The sequence below is a fragment of the Salmo trutta genome, chromosome 1 (assembly GCF_901001165.1).
Source record: "Salmo trutta chromosome 1, fSalTru1.1, whole genome shotgun sequence".
Lineage (NCBI taxonomy): Eukaryota > Metazoa > Chordata > Actinopteri > Salmoniformes > Salmonidae > Salmo > Salmo trutta.
This window is the reverse complement of record NC_042957.1, coordinates 994,962-1,017,596: the sequence shown is the minus strand read 5'-3', so window position 1 is coordinate 1,017,596 and position 22,635 is coordinate 994,962. Positions and strand designations below refer to the sequence as shown.

At 48.9% G+C, this 22,635-nt stretch overlaps 1 protein-coding gene and 1 long non-coding RNA gene across 6 annotated transcripts in view; both read left to right on the top strand.

The window, feature by feature from the left end:
- The window catches only part of tmem214 (transmembrane protein 214), a 41,230-nt gene extending 26,574 nt beyond the window's left edge, over nt 1-14,656 (top strand). Inside the window, exons 9-18 of one of the 5 annotated variants that reach the window (XR_003881080.1) lie at nt 2,062-2,203; nt 3,457-3,548; nt 4,230-4,278; nt 6,543-6,650; nt 8,503-8,620; nt 8,810-8,906; nt 9,143-9,311; nt 11,314-11,465; nt 12,894-13,266; nt 13,605-14,656. Coding sequence is in view for 1 of the 5 variants with exons in the window: in XM_029775351.1 (XP_029631211.1) it covers nt 2,062-2,203; nt 3,457-3,548; nt 4,230-4,278; nt 6,543-6,650; nt 8,503-8,620; nt 8,810-8,906; nt 9,143-9,311; nt 11,314-11,465; nt 12,894-13,017 (1,051 nt within the window). In the remaining 4 variants the exon portion in view is untranslated. Of the gene's footprint in view, nt 1-2,061; nt 2,204-3,456; nt 3,549-4,229; nt 4,279-6,542; nt 6,651-8,502; nt 8,621-8,809; nt 8,907-9,142; nt 9,312-11,313; nt 11,466-12,893 lie in introns of all 5 variants that reach the window. The other 4 variants (XR_003881077.1, XR_003881074.1, XR_003881075.1 and 1 more) reach the window with 4 other exon arrangements.
- Nucleotides 4,315-5,397, top strand: LOC115207963 (uncharacterized). The gene is made up of 2 exons (XR_003881083.1): nt 4,315-5,018; nt 5,166-5,397. It is a non-coding gene; the product is annotated as an uncharacterized LOC115207963 (long non-coding RNA).
- Nucleotides 14,657-22,635: the final 7,979 nt, after the last annotated feature.

Below are 22,635 nucleotides of genomic sequence, written 5' to 3'. Positions count from 1 at the left end.
ACATCCAGCTATTTGCATATTGTGCAAAAAAAAAAGCCATGATCGCCATGTTCCTAGAGACTCGGCTGTCTGTCGTAACTGGATGGCAAAGTAAACATGGCACGAAGGCAGACAGGTCATTTCATGTACTTAGATACTGAGTTACATGCAGCTATTTAGGGAAGCTTATCAAACAAGACCGACAAGCAGTCAAAATAGCAGTTCAATGTTGTTATTTTTTCAGCAACTCTCGCTACGATTTGGTAGCATAACTATGTAGATTATCACCACCAATAGGAGACAGTCTAAAGCAGCAGAATAACTATGTAGATTATCATCACCAAAAGGAGACAGTCTAAAGCAGCAGAATAACTATGTAGATTATCATCACCAATAGGAGACAGTCTAAAGCAGAATAACTATGTAGATTATCACCACCAATAGGAGACAGTCTAAAGCAGAATAACTATGTAGATTATCACCACCAATAGGAGACAGTCTAAAGCAGAATAACTATGTAGATTATCACCACCAATAGGAGACAGTCTAAAGCAGCAGAATAACTATGTAGATTATCATCACCAATAAGAGACAGTCTAAAGCAGAATAACTATGTAGATTATCATCACCAACAGAATAATTTGTATAGCCTTAATAATCTTTTTTGGGATGTTGGTTCAAATTGCCGCAGGGTTTTTATTTCCGCTGTTCAGAAACATGAGGCAGACCTGGGCTAACGTCGCCGTGGTTCAGAAGGGGGCTGGTCGACGCGGTTCAGAAGGGGGCTGGTCGACGCGGTTCAGAAGGGGGCTGGTCGACGCGGTTCAGAAGGGGGCTGGTCGACGCGGTTCAGAAGGGGGCTGGTCGACGCGGTTCAGAAGGGGGCTGGTCGACGCGGTTCAGAAGGGGGCTGGTCGACGCGGTTCAGAAGGGGGCTGGTCGACGCGGTTCAGAAGGGGGCTGGGCTACGTGTGTGTAAAATAACACATGCACAGACGTGATCCGGGTCCAAACCCTCCCCTAACCCTCCACCTCCCCTAACCCTCCCCTAACCCTCCCCCTCCCCTAACCCTCCCCCTCCCCTAACCCGGACGACACTGAGCCAAATGTGTGCCACCCTATGGGACTCCCGGTCACGGCCGGTAATGATACAGCCTGGGATGGAACCCGGGTCTGTAGTGCTGTAGTCTCTTAGACCGCTGTGATACAGCCTGGGATGGAACCGGGTCTGTAGTGCTGTAGTCTCTTAGACCGCTGTGATACAGCCTGGGATGGAACCGGGACTGTAGTAGTTTTTGGGGACCAGTCTCCAGTAGTTGTTGTGATACAGCCTGGGATGGAACCGGGTCTGTAGTAGTTGTTGGGGACCAGTCTGTAGCCAGCAGTTACAAGACTAGGCTACTATCAATTATTTCCCAATTATTTGTAAATTCTCTGTTTTTAATAGTGACCTTTTTAAACAACATACCACAGTCAGTAGGATATATATATATATATATATATATATAAAACCAAACATTATGAAGAAACAGAACAGTCATGGAAAGTAATAATGATCCTAGCAACGCTTTTCCTCCGACATGGACACTTTTTAGCTCCGTTGTTTGGAGTGCTGTCACCATTAAAAATGTTTAAAGGTAACTTATCTCAGCAGGATACATAGATGATGGGAAGAGATGGCTGGTCTGGTCTACTTGCCAAGCAGAGCTGTTTTATCAAGACACGATTTTCTGGTAAAAAGTGGGGGTGCAAAGATGTTTTTGTTTTGGTGAGCAGCTGCGATGTTCTCTCCGTTACTCAGGCGCCGATGCTCACACCCGTCTCCCAGGCAACGCCATACAAAGCTGATTTACCTCGCTTCATATTTCACTGAAATAAAAACAATTCAAATGTTTAGTGATAGTTGGGGCTCGGTAAAAAAAATGTTTTATTCTGTGGGTGTGACTGTGGGTGTGACTGTGGGTGTGTGTGTGACTGCGTGTGTGTGTGTGACTGCGTGTGTGTGTGTGTGACTGCGTGTGTGTGTGTGTGACTGCGTGTGTGTGACTGCGTGTGTGTGACTGCGTGTGTGTGACTGCGTAGCCTCCAGGAACAGCTGTGTCGTCTGTACCCTCGTCTGAAGGTGTTGGCTTTTGGGGCGAAGCCCGAGATGACCCTCCACACCTACCTGCCCTCCTTCCTGTCCCGGGCCACGCCCCACTGCCCTGATGATATGAAGAGAGAGGTAATACACAGGGACCCTTTTACTTTCTCCAGCCTTATTCTAAACTGGATTAAATACAGAGCCAGTTTCATCATAGCACTTGATGGTTTTTGCAACTGCACTGGAAGAAACTTAAAGTTCTTGACATTTTCCAGATTGACTGTCGTTTCTCTCATTTGCGACCAAGCTTTAACTTCCTGACTGATGTCTTGATGTTGCTTTAATATATCCACGTAATTTTCCTACCTCATGATGCCATCTATTTTGTGAAGTGCACCAGTCCCTCCTGCAGCAAAGCACCCCCACAACATGATGATGCCACCCCCGTGCTTCACGGTTGGGATGGTGTTCTTCGGCTTGCAAGCCTCCCCCTTTTTCCTCCAAACATAACGATGGTCATTATGGCTAAACAGTTCTATTTTTGTTTCATCAGACCAGAGAACATTTCCCCAAAAAGTACGATCTTTGTCCCCATGTGCAGTTGCAAACCGTAGTCTGGCTTTTTTATGGCGGTTTTGAAGCAGTGGCTTCTTCCTTGCTGAGCGGCCTTTCAGGTTATGTCGATATAGGACTCGTTTTACTGCGGATATAGATACTTTTTGTACCTGTTTCCTCCAACGTCTTCACAAGGTCCTTTGCTGTTGTTCTGGGATCGATTTGCACTTTTCACACCAAAGTACGTTCATCTCTAGGAGACAGAACTAGTCTCCTTCCTGAGCGGTATGGCGGCTGCGTGGTCCCATGGTGTTTATACTTGCATACTATTGTTTGTACAGATGAACGTGGTACCTTCAGGCGTTTGTAACTTGCTCCCAAGGATGAACCAGACTTGTGGAGGTCTACAATTTGTTCTGGTTTGTGTCAAGAACTGCAACGCTGCTGGGATTTTCACGGTCAACAGTTTCCGTGTGTGTATCAAGAATGGTCCACCACCCAAAGGACATCCAGTCAATGTGACACAACAGTGGGGAATCGTTGGAGTCAACATGGGACCAGCTTCCCTGTGGAAACGCTTTGACACCTTGTAGAGTCCATGACCCTGACAAATTGAGGCTGTTCTGAGGGCAAAATGAAGGTGCAACTCAATATTAGGAAGTGTATGTACTCAGTGTATGTACTCAGTGTATGTACTCAAAGAGGTTTTTTCTCTCTGATAAGAATTAGAAAAGTGTCTTCAACAAATAACATTCACCAAATGTTTTAAATAATAATGAATGTATTTGTATGGTTAATGGATAGTATTGTCATGTCCAATACATTACTTCTCTCTCTAGTTGCTCAGCTCCATGACGGAGTGTTTATCAGTGGACCAACAGAGTCTGGGAGTCTGGAGACAGCTCTACACCAAACACTTACCACAGTCCAGGTACAACACACACACACACACACACACACACACACACACACACACACACACACACACACACCGCTCAGAGTCTGGGGGTCTGGAGACAGCTCTACACCAAACACTTACCACAGTCCAGGTACCACACACACACACACACACACACACACACACACACACACACACCGCTCAGAGTCTGGGGGTCTGGAGACAGCTCTACACCAAACACTTACCACAGTCCAGGTATATCACACACACACACACCCCGCTCAGAGTCTGGGGGTCTGGAGACAGCTCTACACCAAACACTTACCATAGTCCAGGTACCCCACACACACACACACACACACACACACACACCGCTCAGAGTCTGGAGACAGCTGGATATAGAACACCGGTCCAGGTACATACATGTTTTAAGCAGCCAATCTGAAGTAGTGTCCTATAATAAATCTCTCTCTCTCCGTCTCTCTCTCTCTGTCTCTCTCTCTCTGTCTCTCTCTCTCTGTCTCTCTCTCTCTGTCTCTCTCTCTCTGTCTCTCTCTCTCTGTCTCTCTCTGTCTCTCTCTCTGTCTCTCTCTCTGTCTCTCTCTCTGTCTCTCTCTCTGTCTCTCTCTCTCTGTCTCTCTCTGTCTCTCTCTCTGTCTCTCTCTCTGTCTCTCTCTCTGTGTCTCTCTTCTCTGTCTCTCTCTGTGTCTCTAGCCTGCTGTTAAACCATCTACTGAAGTCCTGGAACACTCTGCCACCCAAGGTACAGTATAACCATGGTTACTGCCTCTGTCCCATCTCAGTGACGTGTACTGGCTCAGGATTGGCTGGGAGGAAATGAAGTTCATTCCTGGGGAACAATGGCTACGTTCAGTTTACAGTCTGCATCGTCACATCCAGTCAATAATCTGCATCGTCACATCCAGTCAATAATCTGCATCGTCACATCCAGTCAATAATCTGCATCGTCACATCCAGTCAATAATCTGCATCGTCACATCCAGTCAATAATCTGCATCGTCACATCCAGTCAATAATCTGCATCGTCACATCCAGTCAATAATCTGCATCGTCACATCCAGTCAATAATCTGCATCGTCACATCCAGTCAATAATCTGCATCGTCACATCCAGTCAATAATCTGCATCGTCACATCCAGTCAATAATCTGCATCGTCACATCCAGTCAATAATCTGCATCGTCACATCCAGTCAATAATCTGCATCGTCACATCCAGTCAATAATCTGCATCGTCACATCCAGTCAATAATCTGCATAGTCACATCCAGTCAATAATCTGCATAGTCACATCCAGTCAATAATCTGCATCGTCACATCCAGTCAATAATCTGCAGGTCAGTGTGACTACTACTATAGACATGGTGTTGGTGTCTACACCATCAGGTCAGTGTGACTACTACTACAGACATGGTGTTGGTGTCTACACCATCAGGTCAGTGTGACTACTACTATAGACATGGTGTTGGTGTCTACACCATCAGGTCAGTGTGACTACTATAGACATGGTGTTGGTGTCTACACCAGGTCAGTGTGACTACTACTACTACAGACATGGTGTTGGTGTCTACACCATCAGGTCAGTGTGACTACTACTACTACAGACATGGTGTTGGTGTCTACACCATCAGGTCAGTGTGACTACTACTACAGACATGGTGTTGGTGTCTACACCATCAGGTCAGTGTGACTACTACTATGGACATGGTGTTGGTGTCTACACCATCAGGTCAGTGTGACTACTACTATAGACATGGTGTTGGTGTCTACACCATCAGGTCAGTGTGACCAGAAGAGAATGATAAACAGCATTCAGGGGACCAGAAGAGAATATTTCAACCATAAACCAGATATAAACCAAAATAAATAAAAATTTTCATGACGTCAAAAACACGTCATGAAGAATACTTCTTAATCTAGTTGTGATCTGGTTATATGACGTCCCGACCAGATTTCAACCAGTAAAAGACGTCTTTATCACATCGTATTCCCACTGGGACTAGTTTCATCTGGACAAACGGTTGCTCAGCAACCGGACAACAATGTGATCTGTGTAGAAAAAAGTTCCAATATTTGGAGGATAACTGTGAGGGTTTATTGAATCAGGACCAAATCCTCAGATCTCTAAGTCATTAATAACAGAATGGTCTTTTTTCAATCTTCAAATATAAAACAGTCTCTTTGGCAAATGACACAGTAGGACCTTAGTCCAGGGCTAAGACAAGGCTTGAAGTAGGACCTTAGTCCAGGACTAAGACGAGGCCTTGAAGTAGGACCTTAGTCCAGGACTAAGACGAGGCCTTGAAGTAGGACCTTAGTCCAGGACTAAGACGAGGCCTTGAAGTAGGACCTTAGTCCAGGACTAAGACGAGGCCTTGAAGTAGGACCTTAGTCCAGGACTAAGACGAGGCCTAGAAGTAGGACCTTAGTCCAGGACTAAGACGAGGCCTTGAAGTAGGACCTTAGTCCAGGGCTAAGACGAGGCCTTGAAGTAGGACCTTAGTCCAGGGCTAAGACGAGGCCTGAAGTAGGACCTTAGTCCAGGGCTAAGACGAGGTCTTGAAGTAGGACCTTAGTCCAGGACTAAGACGAGGCCTTGAAGTAGGACCTTAGTCCAGGGCTAAGACGAGGCCTTGAAGTAGGACCTTAGTCCAGGGCTAAGACGAGGCCTTGAAGTAGGACCTTAGTCCAGGGCTAAGACAAGGCCTGAAGTAGGACCTTAGTCCAGGGCTAAGACGAGGCCTGAAGTAGGACCTTAGTCCAGGGCTAAGACGAGGCCTGAAGTAGGACCTTAGTCCAGGGCTAAGACGAGGCCTGAAGTAGGACCTTAGTCCAGGACAAAGACGAGGCCTGAAGTAGGCTACAAGGAGTGGAACGTTAGCCTTACAGACTGGTATGCAGACTAGGTTAGGGCTGCTGGAAGTGGAGCGATAAGACATTTTTTTTTTTTTTTTTGAAATTGTGTTTTATTATAGTTTGTTAATAAAGCTTTATTGTGTTTCTGGTAGTTGCGCGGTTGGCTGCAGGAGACGGTCCAGTCATTCAGAGTGACCAATGAGGAGCTGAGAGACACCGCTAACTCTACTGATCTACAGGACTGTAACAAGCTCTGTCACGTGAGATACAACACTTCATTTACAAACAGAAATGGCAAAGCAGCAACCTTCAAAATGCCTTTTAAAAAGGGCTGAAAGCTTTTAGGAAACATTTAAATAAGACTAGCACTCCCCTTCTAATTCTACCGCCCCCGCCTCGCTTTCCCCCCGCCTCGCTTTCCCCCCGCCTCGCTTCCCCCCGCCTCGCTTCCCCTGCCTCGCTCCCCCCCCGCCTCGCTTCCCCCCCGCCTCGCTCCCCCCCCGCCTCGCTTCCCCCCCGCCTCGCTTCCCCCCCGCCTCGCTCCCCCCCCCCCGCCTCGCTTCCCCCCCGCCTCGCTCCCCCCCCCGCCTCGCTTCCCCCCGCCTCGCTTCCCCCCGCCTCGCTTCCCCCCGCCTCGCTCCCGCCTCGCTTCCCCCCCGCCTCGCTCCCCCCCCGCCTCGCTCCCCCCCCGCCTCGCTTCCCCCCCGCCTCGCTTCCCCCCGCCTCGCTTCCCCTGCCTCGCTCCCCCCCCGCCTCGCTTCCCCTGCCTCGCTCCCCCCCCGCCTCGCTTCCCCTGCCTCGCTCCCCCCCCCGCCTCGCTTCCCCCCCGCCTCGCTTCCCCCCGCCTCGCTCCCCCCCCGCCTCGCTTCCCTCTGCCTTGCTCCCCCCCCCGCCTCGCTTCCCCCCCGCCTCTCTCCCCCCCCCGCCTCGCTTCCCCCCCGCCTTGCTCCCCCCTGCCTCGCTCCCCCCTGCCTCGCTCCCCCCTGCCTCGCTCCCCCCTGCCTCGCTCCCCCCTGCCTCGCTCCCCCCCGCCTCGCTTCCCCCCCCGCCTCGCTCCCCCCGCCTCGCTCCCCCCCCGCCTCGCTTCCCTCTGCTTCCCTCTGCCTTGCTCCCCCCCGCCTCGCTTCCCCCCCGCCTCGCTCCCCCCTGACTCGCTTCCCCCCCGCCTCGCTTCCCCCCGCCTCGCTTCACTCTGCCTCGCATCTCCTCCCTATCTGTCCACCACCTCTCCTCTCTCCTACCTGTTCACCTCCTCTTGTCCACCACCTCCCCTCTCTCCTACCTGTCCACCACCTCTCCTGTCCTACCTGTCCTCCACCTCTCCCCTGTCCTACCTGTCCTCCACCTCTCCCCTGTCCTACCTGTCCACCACCTCTCCCCTGTCCTCCACCTCTCCTCTCTCCTACCTGTCCACCACCTCTCCTCTCTCCTACCTGTCCACCACCTCTCCCCTGTCCTACCTGTCCTCTCTCCTACCTGTTCACCTCCTCTTGTCCACCACCTCCCCTCTCTCCTACCTGTCCACCACCTCTCCTGTCCTACCTGTCCTCCACCTCTCCCCTGTCCTACCTGTCCTCCACCTCTCCCCTGTCCTACCTGTCCACCACCTCTCCCCTGTCCTCCACCTCTCCTCTCTCCTACCTGTCCACCACCTCTCCTCTCTCCTACCTGTCCACCACCTCTCCCCTGTCCTACCTGTCCTCTCTCCTACCTGTCCTCCACCTATCCTACCTGTCCTCCACCTCTTCTCCACCACCTCTCCTTTCTCCTACCTGTCCTCCACCTATCCTACCTGTCCTCCACCTCTTCTACCTGTCCTCCACCTCTCCTCTCTCCTACCTGTCCTCTCTCCTACCTGTCCCTTCTCCTACCTGTCCTCCACCTCTTCTCCACCACCTCTCCTCTCTCCAACCTGTCCTCCACCTCTCCCCTGTCCTCCACCTCTCCCCTCTCCTACCTGTCCTCCACCTCTCCTACCTGTCCTCCACCTCTCCTACCTGTCCTCCACCTCTCCTACCTGTCCTCCACCTCTCCTACCTGTCCTCCACCTCTCCTACCTGTCCTCCACCTCTCCTACCTGTCCTCTACTTGTCCCCTCCCTTCTGTCTGTAGTGTCTCCAGGTGAAGATGTCAGGTCGATGTTTCCCCTGGTCCAGACTCTTCATGGCTTTACTGGTGTTCGCTGCTGGGTTCATTACACACGACATCCGGTCACGTGGCTCCTTCACAGGTACACACCCCACACCACACACACACACCCCACACCACACACACACCCCACACCACACACACACCACCACACACACCCCACACCACACACCACAGACACACACACACACCCACACAACACACACACCCCACACACCACACACAGTTCCCATGCAACTGTAAACCAATCTGACTGTGTGTGTGTGTGTAGACTCCTCCACAGCAAGCTATCTCCACAGTTCAGGGGTGATGGGCGTATCTCAACAGGCCTGGAGCAAAGTCACCCTCTACTCACAGCAGGGCTTCAGGTAACCTCTGACCCCTGACTAACCCAGAGCTGGGAAATCATGTCTGCTCATCAGCGTATCTCTGAGGATGCATTTAGAAATAACTTCAAAATTCATTTGTCGGTCAGTTATTTAAAAATATACGTCCATTATCATTTGTGTTCTTTCAGGGTTTTAGACATTCTCTGTGTAGACTGAAGTTATTTTTGTATCTAAAATAACAATGATCTTGGTATAATTTTGTCCCGTGTGTGTAGCTGGCTGGATACCAACACTCCCTACTACTACTCGGAGTGTGTCCGCGTGTTGAGTCCGGTACTGGAGAACAACTGGGAGAGAACTAAAAACGCTGCCGTCTACATCTCACAACTCACAACACAACTCATTGACTGGACCAATCACAACACACCCCTACTAGTAGAATGGGTAAGACGCACACTTTGTTGTATTGTTTGTGGTGTTGCTACCGTTTGGTGTTGATACCGTTTGGTGTTGATGGCCATTAGTCCCAGCTCCGCAAAATGTTAAAGGGATACTTCAGAATTTTGCCAATGAAGCTCTTAATATATTTCCCCAGAGTCTGATGATTTCATGGATACCAATTTGAATGTCTCACCATCCAGTATGAAGGACATTGGAGGTCGTTTTGCGAGCTAATGTTAACTAGTGTTAGCCAAATGACTGGAAGTCTACCAGAACATCCCATACACTTCCAGTCATTTCGCTGACCTGTTCAACTCTGAACCCCTCTGGTGGCAATTTCTAAACTACACAGAATATTGTATACTACCCTCACATGACACAGAATATTGTATATTTGTATACTAAGTACATTTCTGTTTAAAAACTAAGTCCTGTTGTGGGATTCTGAAACAATGTGACTAATACTGTTCCAAAATGATTTAAAAAAACAAATAAAATTAAATAATCTCTGGGGGTCTAGATAACAGTGGTATGAAGGAGGACCTAGATAACAGTGGTATGAAGGAGGACCTAGATAACAGTGGTATGAAGGAGGACCTAGATAACAGTGGTATGAAGGAGGACCTAGATAACAGTGGTATGAAGGAGGACCTAGATAACAGTGGTATGAAGGAGGACCTAGATAACAGTGGTATGAAGGAGGACCTAGATAACAGTGGTATGAAGGAGGACCTAGATAACAGTGGTATGAAGGAGGACCTAGATAACAGTGGTATGAAGGAGGACCTAGATAACAGTGGTATGAAGGAGGACCTAGATAACAGTGGTATGAAGGAGGACCTAGATAACAGTGGTACGAAGGAGAACCTAGATAACAGTGGTACGAAGGAGGACCTAGATAACAGTGGTACGAAGGAGGACCTAGATAACAGTGGTATGAAGGAGGACATCTGACTCTGGGGGTCTTGATAACAGTGGTATGAAGGAGGACCTAGATAACAGTGGTATGAAGGAGGACCTAGATAACAGTGGTATGAAGGAGGACATCTGACTCTGGGGGTCTTGATAACAGTGGTATGAAGGAGGACCTAGATAACAGTGGTATGAAGGAGGACCTAGATAACAGTGGTATGAAGGAGGACCTAGATAACAGTGGTATGAAGGAGGACCTAGATAACAGTGGTACGAAGGAGGACCTAGATAACAGTGGTACGAAGGAGGACCTAGATAACAGTGGTACGAAGGAGGACCTAGATAACAGTGGTACGAAGGAGGACCTAGATAACAGTGGTATGAAGGAGGACATCTGACTCTGGGGGTCTTGATAACAGTGGTATGAAGGAGGACCTAGATAACAGTGGTATGAAGGAGGCCATCTGACTCTGGGGGTCTTGATAACAGTGGTATGAAGGAGGACCTAGATAACAGTGGTATGAAGGAGGACCTAGATAACAGTGGTACGAAGGAGGACCTAGATAACAGTGGTATGAAGGAGGACATCTGACTCTGGGGGTCTTGATAACAGTGGTATGAAGGAGGACATCTGACTCTGGGGGTCTTGATAACAGTGGTATGAAGGAGGACCTAGATAAGTGGTATGAAGGAGAACCTTGATAACAGTGGTATGAAGGAGGACCTAGATAACAGTGGTACGAAGGAGGACCTAGATAACAGTGGCACGAAGGAGGACCTAGATAACAGTGGTATGAAGGAGGACATCTGACTCTGGGGGTCTTGATAACAGTGGTATGAAGGAGGACCTAGATAACAGTGGTATGAAGGAGGCCATCTGACTCTGGGGGTCTTGATAACAGTGGTATGAAGGAGGACCTAGATAACAGTGGTATGAAGGAGGACATCTGACTCTGGGGTCCTAGATAAAGGGCTTCGTTGGTGCCAGTACGTTGCCTACAGAGAGCAGGCTGGTTTTAAACCAGGTTCCAGACATGTGTAGCCTGGCTGTATGGAGACAGTGGGTAGAATGTTTCTGTTTTCTGTTCCCCAGCTGAGTTCCAGCACTCCGGACTGTGTGTTCCTGCTGATAGACTATCTGAAGCAGCTGTTACTCTTCCTCCATACCAACTACCTGCTGCCAGCCTTCACACACGCCTCCCATCTAATAGTACAGGCCTGGACGGCACTGCAGGACTCCTGCAGGTAGGTACCCGTCCCATCTAACAGTACAGGATCTATACCCGGTCTGATCTGATCTGAAAAGTCATTTAAGCTACTTAATTAACCGGAGCTGATAAAGCGCGAGTGGAGGGAGAGGGGTGCTGCTCTAGGAGGGGCCGTACTGACACGGTGAGGAGGGAGAGGGGTGCTGTTCTAGGAGGGGCCGTACTGACACGGAGAGGAGGGAGAGGGGTGCTGCTCTAGGAGGCTGGGGAGGGGCCGTACTGACACGGAGAGGAGGGAGAGGGGTGCTGCTCTTGGGGGCTGGGGAGGGGCCGTACTGACACGGAGAGGAGGGAGAGGGGTGCTGCTCTAGGAGGCTGGGGAGGGGCCGTACTGACACGGAGAGGAGGGAGAGGGGTGCTGCTCTAGGAGGCTGGGGAGGGGCCGTACTGACACGGAGAGGAGGGAGAGGGGTGCTGCTCTAGGAGGCTGGGGAGGGGCCGTACTGACACGGAGAGGAGGGAGAGGGGTGCTGCTCTAGGAGGGGCCGTACTGACACGGAGAGGAGGGAGAGGGGTGCTGCTCTAGGAGGCTGGGGAGGGGCCGTACTGACACGGAGAGGAGGGAGAGGGGTGCTGCTCTAGTAAACGAATAGGTTACTTATCAAATATGATGACGTAGTACCCGTGTTGAATGCATTAAACTGGGAGAAACTAGCTAACGGTAGCTAGCTAGGCTAATTGAGGCTGCATGTGCTTTCTCATCCTACAGTTACCAGTTACAACATCTCCATTCAGAACATCAAGTAGCAGCCGACCTGTTGGCTCTTGGTGGTTGTGGCCTGTCCTTCTCCTTTAACTCCTCATTCCATTGATCAGATATCTCCTAACTTCTGCCCTACATGGAGCGATGCTTTATGACTGTAGCCTGTCCTTCTCCTTTAACTTCTCATTCCATTGATCAGATATCTCCTGCCCTACATGGAGCGATGCTTTATGACTGTAGCCTGTTGCCACTTTGATGACTTATGACTGGCCAACAACAAGATACACGCTCCGCTCTGGTGAAAAGCAAGAGCAGCAGCATAAATACAAATCTCTCTCTCTCTCTGTCTACTGCTGCAGTCGTGTTCAGATCTGTACGGGCCCTTCCAGACAAGTCAGTTAGAATTACCCATACCCAAGACCCGTGAAAATCATATCAGAACCAACCCAAGACATTATTTAGCATTCTGGATCCGGACCCCCCTTGGGTTTAATTGTTCCTGGGTGTCTCTCTGTGGTACCAGAACCCAGTAAATGTGTTTTAATAGTGGTGTAATTGTTCCTGGATCTCTCTGTGGTACCAGAACACAGTAAATGTGTTTTAATAGTGGTGTAATTGTTCCTGGATCTCTCTGTGGTACCAGAACACAGTAAATGTGTTTTAATAGTGGTGTAATTGTTCCTGGTTGTCTGTGTGTTCCAGTGGGGAGGTGTCTGCATCATGTCTCCAGACCTACGCCCTCTCTCTGACCAACTCTACCTGGCACCTGCTACAAGACACCACCAACGCCATCAAGACCTGGATACAAGACCTGCTCCACACCTGATACACACACACACACACACACATACTGATACACACACACACACACACACACACACACACAGATCCACACATACTTTATGCACATACACGCTTTAAACACAGTCTGAGACTCTTTGCTTGTGTTGCTTTGACCTCCTCCCTCAGCCATCTCTCTCTCTCTCTCTCACTCTGACTCTCTTATGGGCTTTATTGGCATGGGAAATGTGTTTACATTACCAAGGGATATAAACAACAGTCTGTCACTAGCTAGGTGATATAAACAACAGTCTGTCGCTAGCTAGGTGATATAAACAACAGTCTGTCACTAGCTAGGTGATATAAACAACAGTCTGTCACTAGCTAGGTGATATAAACAACAGTCTGTCGCTAGCTAGGGGATATAAACAACAGTCTGTCACTAGCTAGGTGATATAAACAACAGTCTGTCACTAGCTAGGTGATATAAACAACAGTCTGTCGCTAGCTAGGGGATATAAACAACAGTCTGTCGCTAGCTAGGGGATATAAACAACAGTCTGTCACTAGCTAGGGGATATAAACAACAGTCTGTCACTAGCTAGGGGATATAAACTGTCTGTCACTAGCTAGGTGATATAAACAACAGTCTGTCACTAGCTAGGTGATATAAACAACAGTCTGTCGCTAGCTAGGGGATATAAACAGTCTGTCACTAGCTAGGTGATATAAACAACAGTCTGTCACTAGCTAGGGGATATAAACAACTGTCTGTCACTAGCTAGGGGATATAAACAACAGTCTGTCGCTAGCTAGGGGATATAAACAACAGTCTGTCACTAGCTAGGTGATATAAACAACAGTCTGTCACTAGCTAGGTGATATAAACAACAGTCTGTCGCTAGCTAGGGGATATAAACAGTCTGTCACTAGCTAGGGGATATAAACAACAGTCTGTCGCTAGCTAGGGGATATAAACAACAGTCTGTCGCTAGCTAGGGGATATAAACAGTCTGTCACTAGCTAGGGGATATAAACAACAGTCTGTCACTAGCTAGGGGATATAAACAACAGTCTGTCACTAGCTAGGGGATATAAACTGTCTGTCACTAGCTAGGTGATATAAACAACAGTCTGTCACTAGCTAGGGGATATAAACAACTGTCTGTCACTAGCTAGGGGATATAAACAACTGTCTGTCACTAGCTAGGGGATATAAACAACAGTCTGTCACAGCTAACAGGACATTATTATGGATAACAGAGAGCTGGGAGGCCAGTCTACACCGGGACATTATTATGGATAACAGAGAGCTGGGAGGCTAGTCTACACCAGGACATTATTATGGATAACAGAGAGCTGGGAGGCCAGTCTACACCGCGACATTATTATGGATAACAGAGAGCTGGGAGGCCAGTCTACACCAGGACATTATTATGGATAACAGAGAGCTGGGAGGCTAGTCTACACCAGGACATTATTATGGATAACAGAGAGAGAGATTTGTATTTGTCAAGCATTGATCACCATGTCACCAGAATTAAACCCTGGATATTTATTGGAAAAGAGCATCAAGATCCCAGTGCTCTTTCACCCCCCTGTGAAGTTCATAACTTATTTCATATGTAGCCTAATAAACTACATGGTTTCCTGAGTCCTAGTGGGGGGGACCACACACACACACACCATGTCTCGCGACTCCAACTTTACTTCCATATGATGGTTATTATATCAGTATTTGCATAGTAAGTCATTTCCACCGCCTTTTCTTGCATAATACATTTTACAGACACAAACCGATCTCTCTCTCTCTCAGCCCTGTCTCAGATCCTCTTCCTCTGTCTGTTCCTCTCCTCCTCCTCTCCCTCCTCCTCTCTGTCCGTCTCTAGCTCGTAGTAAATATTTCTACCAACACGTCAACCTCTCTGGGATCCCATCCCTCTTTTCTATAAAGACGTGATTTATAAATGTGTTATTGTTTATTAGAGGGAGGGTTATAAGTGCTGTATTCAGGGTCATAAACGGGTTCTTCTTGTTTATAAATACAGGAGCTCTGTTAGGGGGAGGGGGTCTTGCTCCTGAAATCGAACCGTCTCTCCTTGTTTCTCATGTCTCTTTCTCTCCTGTCTCTCTCTCCTCGTCTCTCTCTCCTCGTCTCTCTCTCTCCTCGTCTCTCTCTCTCTCTCCTGTCTCTCTCTTTCTCTCCTGTCTCTCTCCTCGGCTCTCCTGTCTCTCTCTCCTCGGCTCTCCTTGTCTCTCCTGTCTCCTCGTCTCTCTCTCCTCGTCTCTCTCTCTCCTCGTCTCTCCTGTCTCTCTCTCTTTCTCTCCTGTCTCTCTCCTCCTCCCCTGACAGTGCTAACCCACTGAGCTAATAAACACAGACTGGACTACTGCTGCTTCTCTCTGTTTACTTGAAGGCTGATGATGTTCTGTGTGTGTGTGCGTTGGGGTGATGATTGACCGCCGTCCTAGTCCCCCCTCCCCTTTCTCCCTGTTACGACTGATTTATGTCAGGGTTTTTGTTTTTAATTTGTTACTTTATACATATGTAAATGATTTCTAATAAAGTCTCCAGCCCCATTCTGTGTCAGTGTGTGAGAGATGAAGAACGATGGTGTATAATTATCCTTGTGAAAGTGCTCATATAAGATGAGGATAATTTGTAGTGGTCTTTTATAATGTTTCGACATGCTTGGTTATGATTGGCTGGCTACCCAGACTCATTGCTCCAGCCAAACTACTTAACGCCCACAGAGTCGGGTTTCGTTCAGTTCTCTTGAACGTTGGGTACTTTGCAGAACGTCTTGTACTGAATGACACATTAACCCCAAAACGTTCTTGAACAAACTGAGGTACGTTTGGTGGGTGTAGTCTTTGTATGTATTATGGATCCCCGTTAGTTCCTGCCAAGGCAGCAGCTACTCTTCCTGGGGTTTATTATGAATCCCCGTTACTTCCTGCCAAGGCAGCAGCTACTCTTCCTGGGGTTTATTATGAATCCCCGTTACTTCCTGCCAAGGCAGCAGCTACTCTTCCTGGGGTTTATTATGAATCCCCGTTACTTCCTGCCAAGGCAGCAGCTACTCTTCCTGGGGTTTATTATGGATCCCCGTTACTTCCTGCCAAGGCAGCAGCTACTCTTCCTGGGGTTTATTATGGATCCCCGTTACTTCCTGCCAAGGCAGCAGCTACTCTTCCTGGGGTTTATTATGAATCCCCGTTACTTCCTGCCAAGGCAATAGCTACTCTTCCTGGGCTTTATTATGGATCCCCGTTACTTCCTGCCAAGGCAGCAGCTACTCTTCCTGGGGTTTATTATGGATTCCCATTACTTCCTGCCAAGGCAGCAGCTACTCTTCCTGGGGTTTATTATGAATCCCCGTTACTTCCTGCCAAGGCAGCAGCTACTCTTCCTGGGTTTTATTATGGATCCCCGTTACTTCCTGCCAAGGCAGCAGCTACTCTTCCTGGGGTTTATTATGGATCCTCGTTACTTCCTGCCAAGGCAGCAGCTACTCTTCCTGGGGTTTATTATGGATCCCCGTTACTTCCTGCCAAGGCAGCAGCTACTCTTCCTGGGGTTTATTATGGATCCCCATTAGTTCCTGCCAAGGCAGCAGCTACTCTTCCTGGGGTTATTATGGATCCCCATTAGTTCCTGCCAAGGCATCAGCTACTCTTCCTGGGGTTTATTATGGATCCCCATTAGTTCCTGCCAAGGCAGCAGCTACTCTTCCTGGGGTTTATTATGGATCCCCATTAGTTCCTGCCAAGGCAGCAGCTACTCTTCCTGGGGTTTATTATGGATCCCCATTAGTTCCTGCCAAGGCAGCAGCTACTCTTCCTGGGGTTTATTATGGATCCCCATTAGTTCCTGACAAGGCAGCAGCAACTCTTCCTGGGGTCCAGCAACATTAAGGCAGTTATGAACAATAACAATTACTTGACATTACATTAAATAACACTTTCCCCAATACTTTGTGTGTTCCCTCAGGCCACTACTCCACTATCACATATTTACAATACAACATCCATGTGTACATTTGTCTGTGCCAATGTTTGTGTTGCTTCACAGTCCCCGCTGTTCCATAAGGTGTATTTTTATCTGTTTTTTAAATCTGATTCTACTGCTGCATCAGTTACCTGATGTGGAATAGAGTTCCATGTAGTCATGGCTCTATGTAGTACTGTGCACCTCCCATAGTCTGTTCTGGACTTGGGGACTGTGAAGAGACCTCTGGTGGCATGTCTTGTGGAGTATGGATGGGTGTCTGAGCTGTGTGCCAGTAGTTTAGACAGACCTCTGGTGGCATGTCTTGTGGAGTATGGATGGGTGTCACGGCGGTGTGGGCAGGGCACGGTGGTGCGGGCACGGTGGTGTGGGCACGGGCACGGCGGTGTGGGCACGGCGGTGTGGGCAGGGCACGGCGGTGTGGAAGCGGCGGTGTGGGCAGGGCACGGCGGTGTGGGCGCGGCGGTGTGGGCAGGGCGCGGCGGTGTGGGCAGGGCACGGCGGTGTGGGCGCGGCGGTGTGGGCAGGGCACGGCGGTGTGGGCGCGGCGGTGTGGGCAGGGCACGGCGGTGTGGGCGCGGCAGTGTGGGCGCGGCGGTGTGGGGTGTGGGCACGGCGGTGTGGGCACGGCGGTGTGGGGTGTGGGCGCGGCGGTGTGGGTGCGGCGGTGTGGGGTGTGGGCGCGGCGGTGTGGGTGCGGCGGTGTGGGCACGGCGGTGTGGGCACGGCGGTGTGGGTACGGCGGTGTGGGTACGGCGGTGTGGGCACGGCGGTGTGGGGTGTGAGCGCGGCGGTGTGGGTGCGGCGGTGTGGGTATGGCGGTGTGGGCACGGCGGTGTGGGTATGGCGGTGTGGGCACGGCGGTGTGGGTACGGCGGTGTGGGCAGGGCGGTGTGTGAATGAATATACAGTGTATATTCTTATTCAATTGGAAAGGAAAAACATTTTTATATTCCATTTCGTCTTTATAGCTTTACTAAAACTGTATCATTATGTAAACTTATGTGAATAAACCTCAAAATAAATGATCAAAGAAATCACAAATTGGGACTTTACAGCAAAAAACAACAACAACAAAAAACATTTAAAATGGAAAAGAGGGGCATGAGTCACCAAGTCTTTATTTTATGCTGTTCTTGACTGATTCAAGCAGTCCTTTGTCATTTGAATCGCCAGAGAGAAGTCCTTACATGCCAATTCACAGATATTAGAAGTTCATTTTTGATCATTTATGTGCTGCATTTGTTTCTTGAATGTGACCATTTAATGGTCATCAGAGAGAAAATCCTCTCTACAAAGGCATCTGAGCCTGGCACACAGAACAAATGAGACAATCCTGAACATGTTGGATGAAGTTGACTTTCCCTAGGTTTTAGAAAACTGCCACCCACTTCTCACTGGTGGATTTTGTGGTATCCTGTCTGGCTTTCTGTATTTCCTCCCGGCTAGCACAAAACTCTTCATAGAGTTGGTCCATACTGACTGTCTCTGTCAGTTTGAGGGCAACCACCACCTTGCTCCAGGTCAGTGAAGGAGAGCTCCTCATGGAGGACGATCGGTTTCAGTTTCACCATTACATTTTCTGGTGAGAAATCAAACCACTTGTCAATGTATGTAATGACAGAGTCATAGAACTTCACAAAGTCCTGTTGCTGCTTGGACCTTTGTGCTGACAATTGAATGTCCATCAGCTGCTTGGTCTGGTAAACCTTAAAAAGCTGTCCTATTTCCTCTGAAGCGTCTTCATTTTGAACTTCCTCGTAAACATCTGTGACGCAGAGCGTTGTTTCCTCCAGCTTTTTCACCAGTTGGTCATAAACACACCCCACGTTGTGGGGAAAAAAAAGCACAGATAAATCTCAGCAGCTTCCATTTTTTTTCTTCATACTCCAAAATACTCTTCCGTGCCGCAGGACAGGTCTCCCCAAGGGACCCGAAGTATGACGTAAGATCTGGCCAGAAGACGATCGACAGCTGGATGAAGAGAGAGCCATCGTGGGCAAACATGTCGCAGAATTTCACGCCACGCAACGTCAACAAAGGCAAAAAAAATTCCCTCAGTTCCTATCTTCGGGAGGCAGATACTGATAGGTGGCTGTAGATCTGTAAAACTGACGGCTGATCGCAGGCATTATGAGCTATGTGAGCTGGGAAATTAGCTTTCAGAATGCGGTTGTTGGCACTGCTCAATAACTGGTAAACGGGAGTGGTGTTTTCCCATTGTCAGTTTCCGCAGTAGACGAAGAATGCACCTTTAGCTAGTGTGACCTTGTGTATTTCTGTAAATGCACGCTGAGTTAGGTCATTCTCCCCTCCTTGGCCAACTGAGAATTCAACACGGCATAAAGTACAGAAAGCTTTCGTCGAGTCACCGCTGGCAGCTTTAACACACGTCTTTATGCTTCCCGTTGTTTTTTGCAGGTTAGTCCATATTTCCTTGATATGCCAAACCGACCGAACAACAACAAATTACATTATGAATATACGGGACAAACCAATTTAGCGCAATATAAGGGACATCCCGGCTAATACGGGCCAGCCGTTAACCCTATCCAAGGGCCAGCCGTTAAACCTATCCAAGGGCCAGCCGTTAACCCTATCCAAGGGCCAGCCGTTAACCCTATCCAAGGGCCAGCCGTTAAACCTATCCAAGGGCCAGCCGTTAACCCTATCCAAGGGCCAGCCGTTAACCCTATCCAAGGGCCAGCCGTTAACCCTGTCCAAGGGCCAGCCGTTAACCCTGTCCAAGGGCCAGCCGTTAACCCTGTCCAAGGGCCAGCCGTTAACCCTATCCAAGGGCCAGCCGTTAACCCTATCCAAGGGCCAGCCGTTAAACCTATCCAAGGGCCAGCCGTTAACCCTGTCCAAGGGCCAGCCGTTAACCCTGTCCAAGGGCCAGCCGTTAACCCTGTCCAAGGGCCAGCCGTTAACCCTGTCCAAGGGCCAGCCGTTAACCCTATCCAAGGGCCAGCCGTTAACCCTATCCAAGGGCCAGCCGTTAACCCTATCCAAGGGCCAGCCGTTAACCCTATCCAAGGGCCAGCCGTGCTGCTCTGTCCTGAGCCAATTGTAATTTTCCAAAGTCCCTCTTTGTGGCACCTGACCACACGACTGAACAGTATTCCAGGTGAGACAAAACTAGTGAGGTGTGGCTAGAAGCAATGAGTGACATATTTAAAGGGCAGTGGTCATGCTGACAGCCTCTCTGTTTAAAGGGAAGTGGTCATGCTGACAGCCTCTCTGTTTAAAGGGAAGTGGTCATGCTGACAGCCTCTCTGTTTAAAGAGAAGTGGTCATGCTGACAGCCTCTCTGTTTAAAGGGAAGTGGTCATGCTGACTGCACCGTTTCTGTTCCAGGATGTAAAAACGGACTGAACACAACCCAGATCTGAGCACCTCCCCAAACACATTCAGGCACCATCTGATTGGTCCAGAAACCGAGAGGTTGGGCCAGAACACGTGGGTAAAGCGGCGGTTTGAAAATTGGTAAATTGCTTTGATACCGATTGGTTAGAGACGATCCAATCACTGACGACTTGGTTTTGTACAGTGCCCCTCCTTACAACAAACCGTTTCAATTGGACCAACACAGCATTATGCTGTGAATGTAGTTTCTGATTGGGCCAACACAGCATTAAGCTGTGAATGTAGTGTCTGATTGGGCCAACACAGAGTTATACTGTGAATGTAGTGTCTGATTGGGCCAACACAGCATTATGCTGTGAATGTAGTGTCTGATTGGGCCAACACAGCATTATGCTGTGAATGTAGTGTCTGATTGGGCCAACACTGCGTTATGTAGTGTCTGATTGGACCAACACAGCATTATGCTGTGAATGTAGTGTCTGATTGGACCAACACAGCGTTATGTAGTGTCTGATTGGGCCAACACAGCATTATGCTGTGAATGTAGTGTCTGATTGGGCCAACACAGGGTTATGCTGTGAATGTAGTGTCTGATTGGGCCAACACAGCGTTATGTAGTGTCTGATTGGGCCAACACAGTGTTATGTAGTGTCTGATTGGGCCAACACAGTGTTATGTAGTGTCTGATTGGGCCAACACAGCATTATGTAGTGTCTGATTGGGCCAACACAGCATAATGCTGTGAATGTAGTGTCTGATTGGACCAACACAGCGTTATGTAGTGTCTGATTGGACCAACACAGCGTTATGCTGTGAATGTAGTGTCTGATTGGAACAACACAGCATTATGCTGTGAATGTGGTGTCTGATTGGGCCAACACAGGGTTATGCTGTGAATGTAGTGTCTGATTGGGCCAACACAGCGTTATGCTGTGAATGTAGTATCTGATTGGGCCAACACAGCGTTATGCTGTGAATGTAGTGTCTGATTGGACCAACACAGCGTTATGTAGTGTCTGATTGGACCAACACAGCATAATGCTGTGAATGTAGTGTCTGATTGGACCAACACAGGGTTATGCTGTGAATGTAGTGTCTGATTGGGCCAACACAGCGTTATGCTGTGAATGTAGTGTCTGATTGGGCCAACACAGGGTTATGCTGTGAATGTAGTGTCTGATTGGGCCAACACAGCGTTATGTAGTGTCTGATTGGGCCAACACAGTGTTATGTAGTGTCTGATTGGGCCAACACAGTGTTATGTAGTGTCTGATTGGGCCAACACAGCATTATGTAGTGTCTGATTGGGCCAACACAGGGTTATGCTGTGAATGTAGTGTCTGATTGGACCAACACAGCGTTATGTAGTGTCTGATTGGACCAACACAGCGTTATGCTGTGAATGTAGTGTCTGATTGGACCAACACAGCATTATGCTGTGAATGTGGTGTCTGATTGGGCCAACACAGGGTTATGCTGTGAATGTAGTGTCTGATTGGGCCAACACAGCGTTATGCTGTGAATGTAGTATCTGATTGGGCCAACACAGCGTTATGCTGTGAATGTAGTGTCTGATTGGACCAACACAGCGTTATGTAGTGTCTGATTGGACCAACACAGCATAATGCTGTGAATGTAGTGTCTGATTGGACCAACACAGGGTTATGCTGTGAATGTAGTGTCTGATTGGGCCAACACAGCGTTATGCTGTGAATGTAGTGTCTGATTGGGCCAACACAGGGTTATGCTGTGAATGTAGTGTCTGATTGGGCCAACACAGCGTTATGCTGTGAATGTAGTGTCTGATTGGGCCAACACAGCATTATGCTGTGAATGTAGTGTCTGATTGGGCCAACACAGGGTTATGCTGTGAATGTAGTGTCTGATTGGACCATCACAGCGTTATGTAGTGTCTGATTGGGCCAACACAGCATTATGCTGTGAATGTAGTGTCTGATTGGGCCAACACAGGGTTATGCTGTGAATGTAGTGTCTGATTGGACCAACACAGCGTTATGTAGTGTCTGATTGGGCCAACACAGCATTATGCTGTGAATGTAGTGTCTGATTGGGCCAACACAGGGTTATGCTGTGAATGTAGTGTCTGATTGGGCCAACACAGCGTTATGTAGTGTCTGATTGGGCCAACACAGTGTTATGTAGTGTCTGATTGGGCCAACACAGTGTTATGTAGTGTCTGATTGGGCCAACACAGCATTATGTAGTGTCTGATTGGGCCAACACAGGGTTATGCTGTGAATGTAGTGTCTGATTGGACCAACACAG